The sequence below is a fragment of the Sciurus vulgaris genome, assembly GCF_902686455.1.
Source record: "Sciurus vulgaris genome assembly, chromosome: 16".
NCBI lineage: Eukaryota > Metazoa > Chordata > Mammalia > Rodentia > Sciuridae > Sciurus > Sciurus vulgaris.
The window spans coordinates 48,688,096-48,701,691 of NC_136477.1; the positions used below are offsets into that span (position 1 = coordinate 48,688,096).

At 40.8% G+C, this 13,596-nt stretch overlaps 1 protein-coding gene across 2 annotated transcripts in view; it reads left to right on the plus strand.

Moving 5' to 3' along the window:
• Positions 1-13,596, plus strand: part of IL17RD (interleukin 17 receptor D) — a 68,302-nt gene that overhangs the window by 43,056 nt on the left and 11,650 nt on the right. For both annotated transcript variants that reach the window (XM_079116016.1, XM_079116017.1), the window contains exons 3-10: positions 3,965-4,090; positions 7,370-7,488; positions 8,010-8,130; positions 10,436-10,480; positions 10,581-10,732; positions 11,432-11,497; positions 12,688-12,742; positions 13,233-13,343. In XM_079116016.1, the coding sequence (XP_078972142.1) occupies positions 3,965-4,090; positions 7,370-7,488; positions 8,010-8,130; positions 10,436-10,480; positions 10,581-10,732; positions 11,432-11,497; positions 12,688-12,742; positions 13,233-13,343 (795 nt within the window). The remainder of the gene's footprint in view (positions 1-3,964; positions 4,091-7,369; positions 7,489-8,009; positions 8,131-10,435; positions 10,481-10,580; positions 10,733-11,431; positions 11,498-12,687; positions 12,743-13,232; positions 13,344-13,596) is intronic.

The window sequence follows — 13,596 nt, forward strand, 5'->3', positions numbered from 1 at the left end:
CTGGGCTCCATCCCCAACACCTAAAAAAAAAAAAAAAAATGTTTAGTTTCCTTCTCCTAGAATCATTTGAGGCTTAAATGAGCCTCAAATGCTTACACCTGCTCAGCTTGGTAGCTGGCTTGAGTATACACTCAGGGAAATGCTATGTATTCACAGAAGCTGGTTCAACTGAGGTTTAATAAAAACACCCTTTTTTGCCCTTTCTTGTAACAAGTGTGCCTTTTTTCTGGCTAAAGGCTTGTCTAAGGATAGGGCAAGGGTGCTTTTTTCTGATTAAGCAAATAGAATCCCCACTAAGCAGCTGCTTTCATTCATAAAAAGGTTGTTGTATATAATTGTGAGCATTTTAGCCTCATGAGCTGTAATTCATACATAAAAATAATGAGAGGGAGCTTGACTCCTATTTGGTGACTCCTGACATCTGATTCATCTCTTGGAGAAGGTTGTGAATTAGTATAAATAAGGGGTTTAGGTCACATGGAGGCTTCTGGAATAATCAGTACTAAGGGAGGGTTTTTGAGGTTATGGCTACAGTCTAACAATATTAAGATACAAATATGTGTGTCAAATTCATGCCCACAGTTACTGGCATGGGTATTTTAAGTTAACCAATAAGGGTTTACACATGGAACTCAGGCATTTCATGTTAGTGGTGTGTGCGTGTTCTGGGTAAATGCTGTGATGGTAATGAAAGATTTGCAAGTCCATGATACTTGGTTCAGCTAAGTAAAGACATGTGTAAGAGATCTTTCTTTGAGTTAGTAAGTTAATTTCTAATAGACGCTCTTGGTCCTAGCAGATCTTATATTACATTCAAGAGTTCAGAATTTTCCGGTCAGCTGCAAACAAGCATTTGCCTCTCTAATTTAATATGGGTTTTGTGTAAAAAGATCTATACCTGTAAAACTTAAAAGTATTCTATTGTTGTATTCATTGTACTAAATTTTTGACCCATGTGCCTATTCCTATCTCTTTGTCATTACTTTCTTCTTAATTCTTTAGCATTTAATTTGAATTTAATTCAACTTGCATTGACTCCTGAGATGTTTGAAGCTCAGCTGCATTTTGGCAAAATGTCACTTGGGCATAAAGTTTCTTTTTGTAACCAGAATCCAAAACTTTAGACTTGCTAATAATTGGATGCAAGATATATAAAAAAGCTTATTCAGTGTTTTCTACTAAAACTTCCTTCTACCATAAGGAAGTTCCTATTATTGCTCAGCTAACTGGTTACTAGTTCTGTTTGAACAGCTGAGAATCAATTACCAAGTTTTCACCAAAATTACTGAACTACAGAAACCTTTTTTCCTATTCCTTTGTCAATTAATGTTGTAAAGAAAGAAAATGTCTTGACTTTAAGTTATAACTGAATTTTACAAGCCTCCTTAACTCCTTTGACCCTGCATTTCATGCTTCCTTAGGCTCTGAGTGGGTATGCCTGAGTAGGTTATAATACATTTTCTTAATTCTTAGACTTTCTACTTTGCGTAATTGTATTTATGGAAACCCAAAGAGTGTTAATTTTGGCATTAGGAATGAAAGAGAAAACCCATGATTTTCTCTTGTTTACATTTTTTCAAAACTAAGTCAAAGGGTTCTCTTATATTGTTGGCCTCAACAAATGAAAATACAGGAACTTTACAAGTATGATAGGATCTTCTTTTTCTGTATTGGGAAGCTAGTGATAGCTAGGACTTTTGTATACTGAACCCCTCAGACTCAGAACTTATGCTAGTAGCAATGTACTCTGTGTTGATCACAGGGCACCAAGATCCCTGGGGAGTCCTCAGAGGCTGCTTTTTCTGCTCCTGCTCTTGGGCTCCTCCTGAGTCACCCAGGTGATCTCTCATGGTTACACTGTCCTCTTTTTGTACAATGAAGGTGTTAAACCAGATATTTAAAGAATCTTTTTCCTATTCTCAATTCTCTTTGCACCTGAAGAACACATATTAATTGCTTTGAGAAGGAGTTTCATCAAAAGTAGGATTTGATTTTATTGTTAACGTTCTTTCAATAGATGAAATATTGAAATATGAATGTGACCTTTTAAAAAAATTTTGTCAATGGACATTTATTTATTTATTTATTTCATCTATTTATGGTGCTCAGTATTGAACTCAGTGCCTCACACATGCTAGGTGAGTGCTCTACCACTGAGCCACAACCCCAGCACTGAATTGACTTTTTGAAGCAAACAGAGCTTAGAGAAAGGAGTGCATCCAATGTGGTTAGATAAGAAAGCAGGACAAAGGCCAAGTGGAAGGTGGAGTTTTAAAAATGGGAGGTGCAGCTGGGTGTGGTGGTGAACCCCTGTAATCCCAGTGATTTGAGAGGTTGGGGCAGGAGGATCCAACCTTAGCAATTTAGCAAGGCCCTAAGGAACTTAGACCCTTTCTCAAAACAAAAAATAAGACAGGCTAGGGATGTGATTCAGTGGTTAAGCACCTCTGGGTTCAATCAATCCCCAGTACCCCCTCCCCCCAAAAAAGTGGGAGGTGCAGTGTAGTGTATGAATATTATACTTCCATAAGAAATAAAAAAGAATCTGTATGCATGCTAAAAGCTTTGGAAGGATATCCATTGGAATGTTAATAGCAATTACATCTGTGTAAGAAGAGTATGGATGACTTGTTTTTATATTCCTTTGTGGTTTTCAAATGTATATTTTTAGTTAAAAATGGGCAGCTAGCTGGGTAGCTGGGTGTGGTAGTCCACATTTGAAATCCCAGTGACTTAGGAGGCTAAGGTAAGAGGATGGCAAGTTCAAGGCCAGCCTTAGCAATTTAGCAAGGCCCTAACAACTTAGTAAGACTCTGCGTCAAAATAAAAAATAAAAAGTACTTGGGGATGTGGCTCAGTGTTTAAGTGCCCCTTGGTACCAAAAAAAAAAAAAAAAAAGGAAAAGAAAAGAAAATGTTCTGGAATATTTCACCCCAAAGATCCCACCCCCGCTTCAGCAGAGGAACAGACAGATTTGAACCTTTGATGAAATGAGAACCTTTTGCAGTGAACACTAAAGAGGGTATTCAAATTGAATCATTGAGGAAGAAACAAGGATGAAGCAACAGTTGGTATCTTCTGGGGACAGCCAATGGTTCTCTTGTTAGAGTGGCCATAATAGCTAGCTCACAGCCAGCCTCTGAAGTCCCAGAATGATTCTGGCTGAAAGCTTCTGGCAACTTTTTAGGAAACACAGATTTTGAAGGTGTATTTAGCAATATCAGGTGCTGCTGCTGCTCACATTGACAAGTGGCAGTGAGTAATATCCTTAGACAAAACCCAAATAAGCAGAGGTGGTTTTCATTTTGGAAGCAAAGTGGGGCTTTTTGGATTTGGCGGGGATTGTGTGTGTGTTTGACAGCAGTGTTTCAGAACAAAAGGTTTGCCTTTGTGGATGCTAGTTAGCATCCTTACCTCAGTTTCTAAGTGAGTACCTTGTACAGATTCTGAGTTGCTAACAGCATGGCTGTCAGTCACTCCCCTGTGGATTCACATCTGCATGTTGATTATGTTGATTCCTTGATTCCTTCCCTTCAAACTGACACCATGCCCTCTATGTTTCTTCTAAAAACAAAACCCAAATTATTTAGCAGTGTTTCCTTTCAGATCACTCTTTAATGCTGAAAGCTAGCTGAATTGATGTAAATACTTATTGATTTTAGGTAAATGTCATCCAAGTTCATGTCAGACACACACACACATAACCCACACTGTGTATGATCCTCCCAGCACCATCTTACAATTTAACTTGGGGCAGGTGGTGGTACTGATGCTATAAATAAATCATTCTGTAGCATCTTAACCCTAAACCATAGTAAACCTTGATGTCATGTTTGGGCTTTTGAAGCAGAGGTCTTTAAATGAAATGGATTTGGCCAGCTGTGGACATGTTCTGTGTAATTTGATAAGACAAACTTGAAAATAAAGGTAAATTCTTAAATTAGACTATGCCTGCTCTTTCCAGACTGTACCACCTACTTGAATTCTTTGGGGAAGCACGTGATTGCTGATGCCCAGAACATCACCATCAGCCAATATGCTTGCAATGACCAAGTGGCCGTCACCATTCTTTGGTCCCCAGGGTCCCTCGGTAAGTGTTCAGAAATCAAGTTCACCTTGATAAGCTGGGTGGATAGTACCTAGTGCCAGAGTTACACATGTGCTGACCTCCAGGCAGGTAGGTCTTGATGAGAGCGAGGCGAGGTTGGATGGGGTACAGACACACTTGGTCCTCTGAGGCTTGCACTTGCTGACTGCATGCACTTGGGACTGCTCCATGGCTCTTTCTTTTTTTCCTTGACCCTTACTGAGAGACAAGTGGGTTTGGAAAATAATAGTGTGTGAGTGATAACTGGCACCGAGGCCTTGGCCTCTCTGTGTCTCACTGCTAGTTGGTGGTAGGTGGTGGCAGTGCCAGGAAATCTGGTGGTCCATCCAGGGGCAGACTGGCTTTGGCATCCAGTGTTAGTTGGTCTCTGTGACCACGTAGATACATGGGCCCTGGCATTGGCACATGTTATGATTTTTCAGGAAAATCTTGGGTTTCACAAGAAACCATGAAATCAATGAATGTTTAAAGTTGGCAGCTAATTAAAATTGTATTTATGCCGTGTGGGACCGGGAGAAAAAAAAAGCCCAAATCAAAATCAGGACACAGGACACAGAAGAACAAACCCACATTATCTGGCCAGATTCAGTTTTGCTGAATCTGTTTGTCCTCTGTTTTGTTTTGTTTTTTTTTTCTTCTTTTCTTTTTTTGGTACTAGGGACTGAACCCAGAGGTGTTTTACCACTGAGCCACATCCCTAGCCCTTTTTATTTTTATTTTGAGACAGGGTCTTGCTAAGTTACTTAGGCTGGCTTAGAATTTAGGTTCCTCCTGCCTGAGCTGCTGGGATTATAGGTGTGTAACACCATGCCTGGCCCATTTGTCTTCTTGAATGAACTGATAAAACCCAGGAGGGGGATTGTTAGTCAAGCAAGGGACATAGGGAGGGAGCATTTGTTCAGATGAGCCTAGGTTTGAACCCAGAATCAACCTTTTGAAGAGGCTTGCAGAGTCCCTGCTTCCCTGTCTATTGAGAGGAGTTACGAGCTGTCCAGAGAGCTCTTAGAACAGAGCTTTTAGAGCAGAGGAGCTGCTGTTTTCATCAGAACCTGGGTTTCAGACCTGCTGACATACCCATCAATCTTAGACATTTTCCAAAACCTAGTCAGGGATTAAGCCCAATTTCTTAATCTGAACAGGATAAATCTCAGAAGAACCAGACTATTGGAGGGCTGAGTGCAGGGGGAGGGAGAATAGAGCAGACCATGGGCCCAACTCACCTGTTCACAGAAGTAATTCTGAGTCTGAACCTTACAAGTTTTCCAAAAATAATATTATCTTAACATTTAAAGATAAAAACATTCTCTGTAGATAAAAGGAACTGATCATTCCATGTAAGGCTGAAATGGTTAAAGACTTGTTCCAATGAATTGTGGGCTCCCTCACTAGAATGAAAGTAAGAGGTATGAACTGGTGATTGGAAGACTAATACACGGAACAGAGGAGAGGGCAGAAGACTGCTTTTCCTGAATGATTTATAGGTGGGAGTAGATGGACAGGTTCTATCAGGTTCAAACAGGGAAAGTCCTTGGAAGGCAGGAAAGCATGTGGGTTAAGGACACTGACTGAGAGTCAGATATTTCCTGGGTTTGAATCCTGCCTCTGTCATTTTATTCCTGTGTGACCTTGAGCAAGTTAACTTCTCTAAACCTCAGTTTCCTCATCTGTAAATGGGGATAATAGCACCTTCCTCCTGTGATTGTTAGGAATCAGTGATGTAATTTAAATGATGTAAAAGAGAGCAAATAAGTTCATTTGGGGAAGGTTACATTATAAAATTGCCTGTCGTTCTATAACAACAAGATGTTACTAGCTTTATGATAAATAAGTTCCTGTGGTGTAGGGATTATATTTGTTGCCTCTACTTCCAACCCCAGGTTTGTTGTAATTTCATGAGTTGACTGACCTTTAATCATATTAATCACTTGGATATTGTTAAATAATAATCCTGGGAGCATTGCATAAATTAAATCTTTGTATAAACACTAAGGATTTGCTTAAAAAATTGTTTTTTAATCTCAAAAGACAAGTTTCTACAAGATCTACTAAATAGTTGTTGGTCCAAAGACCTTGTAGCTTGCCATTATGTCTGGATCTCCGGGCTGTGGGTCAGCTGGCCATCACCCCACAGGAAGCTTTGTGGTTGAAACATGACCTACTAGAGTTGATTCTGGGGCTCTTGAGCACTCTGAACCCCTATAATGTGAGGTTCTGATTGTGGTGCCTCTGCCCTACCCACCATGAAAAATGTGCTGTTCGTCAAATAATTACAGGATTGGAGAACCTGTTCGAAAAAGATTTCCCTGGCCTTTGCCTTCAATAATTTTCCCACCTGGTTAATTGCATCCTGTGTAATTACTTTTACCCTGGGAGGGGAAGGTTTGAAAATGTCTCCTTGTCTAGTGTTCGGAAAGAATGTGAAATCGATATCTCACCAATTGAGGCCAGCTTTGGGGATCTCCAGCTGCAGTTGGACCACTCTGGTCTCCATGGGATACAGAGCCCCGGTGCTGGCTCTTGTGGCCATCAGCGCTTAATCCTTTTGAAAGCATCTAGTGGGACGTGCAGTGGGGGGAAGCTCAGGTGGCGGGAGGCTGGGCCAGTGCCTTTCAGCAGCACTGTGGGTGTCTCTGGCCTCTGAGGGCTGTATGAAGAGCACACACTGGGCAGCCTTTGGGTGTCTGCCTTACAGGCGTGATTAGAGCAAGAAGTGCTTTGTAAATCCATCAGCATTCTCTTAAGCTATGTAATCTCTAGTCTAGGAACCCCTTGTGTGCAGACACACACTTTGTTGGGAATTTTGTATGCTGCTCAGTGAAACATGCCAAAAAATATAGAGCGAAAACTTAAAGTGGAAACATGGTTTAGGGACATTTCCCAGTCAACATCAGGAATTGTCAGCTGAATGCCCCTTATTCACTGGCCTAGAACTTACATAGTCCACTGCAGACTTTTATGATCAATTGTGACTTGGGTCTAAATATTTGAACCCTAATATTACACAGGCAGTGGATATTTGTGATGGCCAGGTGGTTTAGAGATTAATTAAATTATAGTAGTAATTGTCGGACAGAGAAAATCACCTGGTCTGTCCCAGAGGAATGCAGAGTGTGCGCTTTTCCTTTCTGTGGACTCAGATGTCCTAGGCAGAGCAAGTATTTATATCCGGTGTGTAGGTGGAGAGGACCCTAATCTTGGAGGAAGGAAAGTGTGTTCAGAAGTAATTAGGTCTGCTTTTCATAAAAGCATCCTGCTTCTTAGGCATTGAATTCCTAAAAGGATTTCGGGTAATACTGGAGGAACTGAAGTCGGAGGGAAGACAGTGCCAACAACTGATTCTAAAGGACCCAAAGCAGCTCAACAGTAGCTTCAAAAGAACTGTAAGTCACACTTGGGGAATGTGCTCCTGAAGACATGCCATTGTTCTGGGATCTGAATGGTCTATTGAAAGTCTGAAACTGGAGAAGCAGAGCAGTGGGGTCCACCCTGCCCCGCCAAAGGTGGGCTAGGATAGGGAGGCAACACCAGCCTGCTCCACACTCACAGGGAAGCTCTCCAGCACCTCTCTGCGGTAAACACACCTCTCAGGTTACATTGCAGCAGCCATCCAAAAGGTGTCTGTGCCCTGCAGGGGTTTGTGGGCTTACTCTTCTCTCTCAGCCACTCTGAGGTTCAGGCTTAGCAAGCCATGACTTCCTTGCCAGAGAACAGTCAGCCTTGTCCATCTTCATAGTTATGGATCCAAACCCAAACTTGGTTCAGGAAATAGACCTGACTTTCTGCTTCCCTGGGTCATGTCCTCAGCTCTGAATTGTATCTGAGCAACAGTTGAGGTAGGAGGTGCAGGTGGCAGGGTGGGTAATTTCTTCATGACACCACATGTGTTTTTGTTCCCTTTTAGGGAATGGAATCTCAACCTTTCCTGAATATGAAATTTGAAACGGATTACTTTGTAAAGATTGTCCCTTTCCCTTCCATTAAAAATGAAAGCAATTACCACCCTTTCTTCTTCAGAACTCGAGGTGAGTGTGGTCTTTCCTACCTGTTTCCCTTGAGGAGACTTTTCTCCTGCTTTTAAGGGTTGCTCTATAGACATGTATTCAAAACTATACCAGATACTGGTAGTAAAGAAGCAGGATGAGGAGAAAAACATCCAGAGGAAAATTCCAGAAATGCACTTTTTTAAAATGAAGGTTTAGCTCAAGCTTTGCCAACCTAACCAGAGACACCCACTCCTGGTTTGTTGTAGAACAGACCTGATGGCTGATTTTTTTGAGGACACTGTAGCCACCATTAAGACAGCCACATATCAAAACAATGTGACTTGTGCACTAGGGGTATAACTCAGTGATAGAGAGCTTGCCTAGCATGTGCAAGGCCCTGGGTGTGATCCCCAGCACCATACACACACACATAGACACACACAAATGATTTTTAAAAACTCAGGAACCAAAAGTATAAGTTGATTTTGGGGTATAGGGTGGGAGCAGGAAGCAATATCATCTTATACCTGTTATTAAAGGGTGGTCAGGATTAGATGAAGAAAATTAAACATATTCCTGAGACCACCTCTTTCTAGAGAATTTAACTTATTTAAATCCATCCATGTGTCAGACCCTGTTCTAAATGCTTTCCATATATTAATACACTTTATCTCTGTAACAGTCCTATAAGGGACATCCCCACAGACTAAGTGTGTAATCACACATAGGGTTTTTTAAAAAAAAGGACTTGTTGGAGCTAGGATTTGAACCTCAGAAACGCAACACTGGAGTCCCTCCCTTCAACCATGAGCCATCTGGATTCCTAGTTGCTCACCTTCCTCTGTACATGTCTCTTTAATCTTCCTAAATCACTGCTTTCAAATGTGATGGTCAGTCCCCCTAAAACCTGCAATGGCCCCTTTTGCTTCCTGATCAATCTGATCTTGATGCTTGGCAGCCAGTCCAATCCAATTGTGTTAGTCATCTTTCTGTTGCTGTGACCAAAATACCTACCTGACCAAAACAACTTAGAGGAAGAAAAGTTTGTTTCAGACATGGTCCCAGTGACCTACTTCCTCTAGCCATCCCCCACTTGCCTATAGTTACCACCTAGTTAATCCATTCAAATTATTAATCCACCCAGTGGATTAATTCATGATTAGGTTATAGATCTCATGATCTGATCATTTCACTCCTGAACATTCCCGATTCGACACAGGAACTTTGGGGGGGCATCTTACATCCAAACCATCACACCGATGTCCCCTCTTTTGTGGTCTGGTTGTCATTCTCATTTTCATGAGATTTTTGGTCTCAACTCCAGCCTGCATCCATGTTTCCCTTTGTAGAATTCCTACTGTGGTTGTTTTCTGTGCTGCAAAGTTATAACAATTAGTCTTGTTTTCTTAATTAGAACAAGATTCCGTAGGGCAAAGATCACGCACTTGTCACATTTCTCGATGCTTTGTGCATAATAACCAAATTGTGGATTCAAAGAGTGTGTTTATAAGAACCTTCCCCGAATAAAAAATGAGCATAATTTAAGATTAATTTTTTCATTGGAATTAATTTGTCTATCTGGGGATGAGGTGGAGGTAGGGAATACATTCCTAGGATGTAGACCTTAGTCACCATTTCAGAGCATTGTAGCTTTGAAATTGATTGCCTTTGGGGGGGGGGGGATGGGGACATTGTATGAATGCTTTGAAGACTTTCCCTGGGTTAGCAGCATGGCATGTTGGGCTAGTCCATTGGCCCAAATGTGTGATGTTATCACATTTAGATCCTATTTCGAAACTATTGGTTTCGGTACCTGGTTTTTAGCACTGACGCTACTATTTAATAAATGCCTGATGTCATTTTTAGAATCCATCAAAAGGATTTTAAATCAGAATGCTATGAAGGTCAAAGTAACCCCTCAACAGTTACCAGAGCCACTCCAAAGTTCTCTTGTACCACACATTCCATAGTGGGGTGAGGGCCACCATTATTTCTGTTTACAGCCAAAACAGCCTCCATGTGACAGTAGCATGGATATGGCTCTGCTGCCCTTGGCTGCCAGCCTTCAAACTATGTAATGCTTGAAAAGCTTTTAAAATCTGGGTGACTTTACACTGTTTCCACTTATGTGGTGTAAAGTGAACTACATTAACATTTTTATATCATACTATTTAAATTTTCATAAGATAGAACTGCTGCCCTGTAGTGAAAATCATTGTTGAATTGATGTATTTTGTTCCTGTTCCAGCAGCACCAAGCATAGTATATTTATATTTTATTGAATTGCTGGGTAAGGAAAATATCAAACTGTCCTAAAACTAAAGATATGTATCTCTTTTAATAGCCTGTGACCTTTTGTTACAACCGGACAACCTTGCCTGTAAACCCTGTAAGTACAGCAGTTCTTATCTGTCAAGTCTCAAAATGTTGCCACTGTGAGAGCTTTGGGAGGCCTCTGAATACTCACTCTGGGTGCTTCCTTCTCCCAGTCTGGAAGCCTCGGAACCTGAACATCACCCAGCACGGTTCAGATATGCAGGTGTCCTTTGACCACGCACCACACAACTTTGGCTTCCGTTTTTTCTATCTTCATTACAAGCTCAAACATGAAGGACCCTTCAAGCGAAAGACTTGTAAGCAGGTGAGCTCCTGGGTGTGTGTAAAGGAGCACCTTGTGATTTAAAGTGACTCCTGGGTCTCTGGAATTTGGGTGGCTCAATGTGAGCACTAGGTTATCAAAATCTAAACCAAGATCAGTAACCAAGATCTTAAACTGAGGGTAATTAGAGAAGTGGGAAACATTTCACAGAAGCCTACAGGATTGCCAGGTTGTCCACTCAAGGACCAAGAGAGGTTTTTGGTTATGGTGGTCAAACACTGTCACTTCCTACCTGTGCTCCTGCTCATGTTGGGTTCTGACTTAGTTCTGCTCTCCTGCTGGTTCTCATCTCTGTCACTGACCTTTGAATTTTTGCCCAAGTTAAAATTGTGGCAAATAAAACACATCCAAACATAGACTCTAGTATCTTTTCTCATCCCTTTTTAAGTAGAGGGTATTAGAAATTTTTTTCTTTTTCTTTTTTTTTCACCTTCAGATGAAATATTCATACTGAGGGCACCACCAGCTAAGGACAGAATATGACAGGTCTGGGGCTTTCTACCTTTTATCCAGGTGAAGTTCAGATAATGTGAGGTAGATAAATACAGTTGCTTTCTGACTTAATTATACCGTCTGAAAGTATGACTGGAGGCAAGTCTTCTTCATTTCTGGGGGAAAGAAGAGTCTCTGATGACCTTTTCTAAGAAGTAAGTTTTGAAAGTGTTGGTTGCTTCTTTGCAGGAACAAAATACAGAGACAACCAGCTGCCTCCTTCAAAATGTTTCTCCAGGGGATTATATAATTGAGGTATGTATAACCATAGAAAGCCCTATTATTAATTCTACAGGATGCAGTTCATGTACAGTTCTAACTTTATGGCACTAATATTTCAAGCCATTGAAGGTGAGCACAGTTATATTTTTACATGGTTCTTATGTTTTTTAAAAAAGTTTATATATAATTGATCTGTTCATTTAAAAGTTCAAATAATATTTTTATGTAACCACATAGTCCACATAACTATGATTTAAAATTTCTATATAATATTCTTTCATGCTACAAAGATAGATTTTTCTTTTTTTTTTTTGCGGTGCTGGGGATCGAACCCAGGGCCTTGTGCTTGCTAAGCTATCTCCCCAGCCCTTAAAGATAGATTTTTAAAAGTGTAACTTTAAAAATGTTTTGTTTTGGGGTGTGGCTCAGTGGTAGAGCATACCTAGCATGTACCAGGCTCTGTGTTTGAGGCTCAGCACTGCAAAAAAGAAAGAAAAAAGTTTTATTTTATTGTTAAAAAAAAACCAAAAGTTAAGCATGTTATATCTGCCTGTATTGCTCTAGGATTTCCATTGCTGTTCTCAGTAGACATTACTTCAAAGAACATGTAAATGATATGTTTCTTTTCTTTTTTAAGATTCCTTTTCCAGTATCAAATTGGTACTATAAAAATAGAGGTAAAAGTAAATTAACAATTTGTCCATAGCCCTATGATTCAGAGACAACCAGCATGTCTTAACATTCTGGTCGAAACACCTAGTTATTGCATTCCTCAGTAGCAGTGTGTGTTTTGGGCCAGACACACCTTCTTAAAGTATTCATGCAGGCCCAGTAAAATCAGTGGTAGGATGCCAGTTTAACAGAAAATTATTAGATTGTGGGATTCACTCGCTGAATTCTCAAGTGAAGAAGCAGCCTTTTTAATCATGACAGGAAATTGGGTGGTTAGAAGTTTGAGTTGGCAAAGCAGAGATGAACCCAAGCATCCCTCATGCCTAGTCTTAGCTTGTTAAATGATTATAGGCCCCAGTAGCTTTCTCTCTCTCAACCATTCTTCTCTACTTGTGCCCCCACCCACCATCACACCTGCCCACTGATAGAATAATGAATGAATTCACTGTTTCCGACCACCCCCCAACCCCCGCCCCACTTACCTGCTAGACACAATTTGTTGAGGTGCTATCACTTTTTTAAAAAATAATACAGCATCCTCTGTTTTGCAGCTGATAGATGACACTAATACAACAAGAAAGGTGATGCATTATGCTTTAAAGCCAGGTAAGTATTGTTGTGTTTGAAATTTGGATTCTAGACTACTGTAGACTTGAAGTACTTTCTGTACTTTATGACTTACAAAAACAAAACGAAATTCAGCTCCTCCCTCTTAAATGATGTTCCATCAAATGTGAGTTTCCTTCCACCTTCATGTTGATGCCTGGAAGATCAAAGCCAGTCTGGTGTCTGTCGCTGAAACTAAATATTTGGTTGTCCTTGGGAAAAAAGTGGTGGGAGGAGAGGTTTCCTTAGGCGAAGTTCCCTCTCAGAGCTATTTACAGTCTCAGCAGACTCAGCTGTTGAATTATTTTCTACAACCCTTTAAAAATGAACCATTGAATCCTTTTATAATCACCACACCAGTGCTGGAGAAAGGTGGTTTTGGGGTCCTAGAACCTGTTGGGCAGCTTCATGTTTATAAAGAAAAAAGTTATTTATCTTTGAACCTGTTATGCTGCTTAAGTTTAAAATCCTTCCCTTTGAAATTTCTCAGTACATTCCCCGTGGGCTGGGCCCATCAGAGCTGTGGCCATCACTGTGCCGCTGGTTGTCATATCGGCATTTGCAACGCTCTTCACTGTGATGTGCCGCAAGAAGCAACAAGGTATCTCTTTGTGTGCTATGTCTTCCTCCCTCCCTGCTGAAGGGGCAATCCAGGGGTCAGTGCCGAGAGAGGGAGAATAGGAACACCTGGTTTCTAAAGGTGGCTGTCTGGGAAGCCTCATAGCTCATCATCAGCCCTGGCTACTCTAGTTCCCAGAATTTAAATATTTGAGTATAATTTCAGGAGCCATTAAAAGGACAGGCACAATTCAGTTCTCAAACTAAATTCAGGAGCATGAAGGAAATCTGATGCA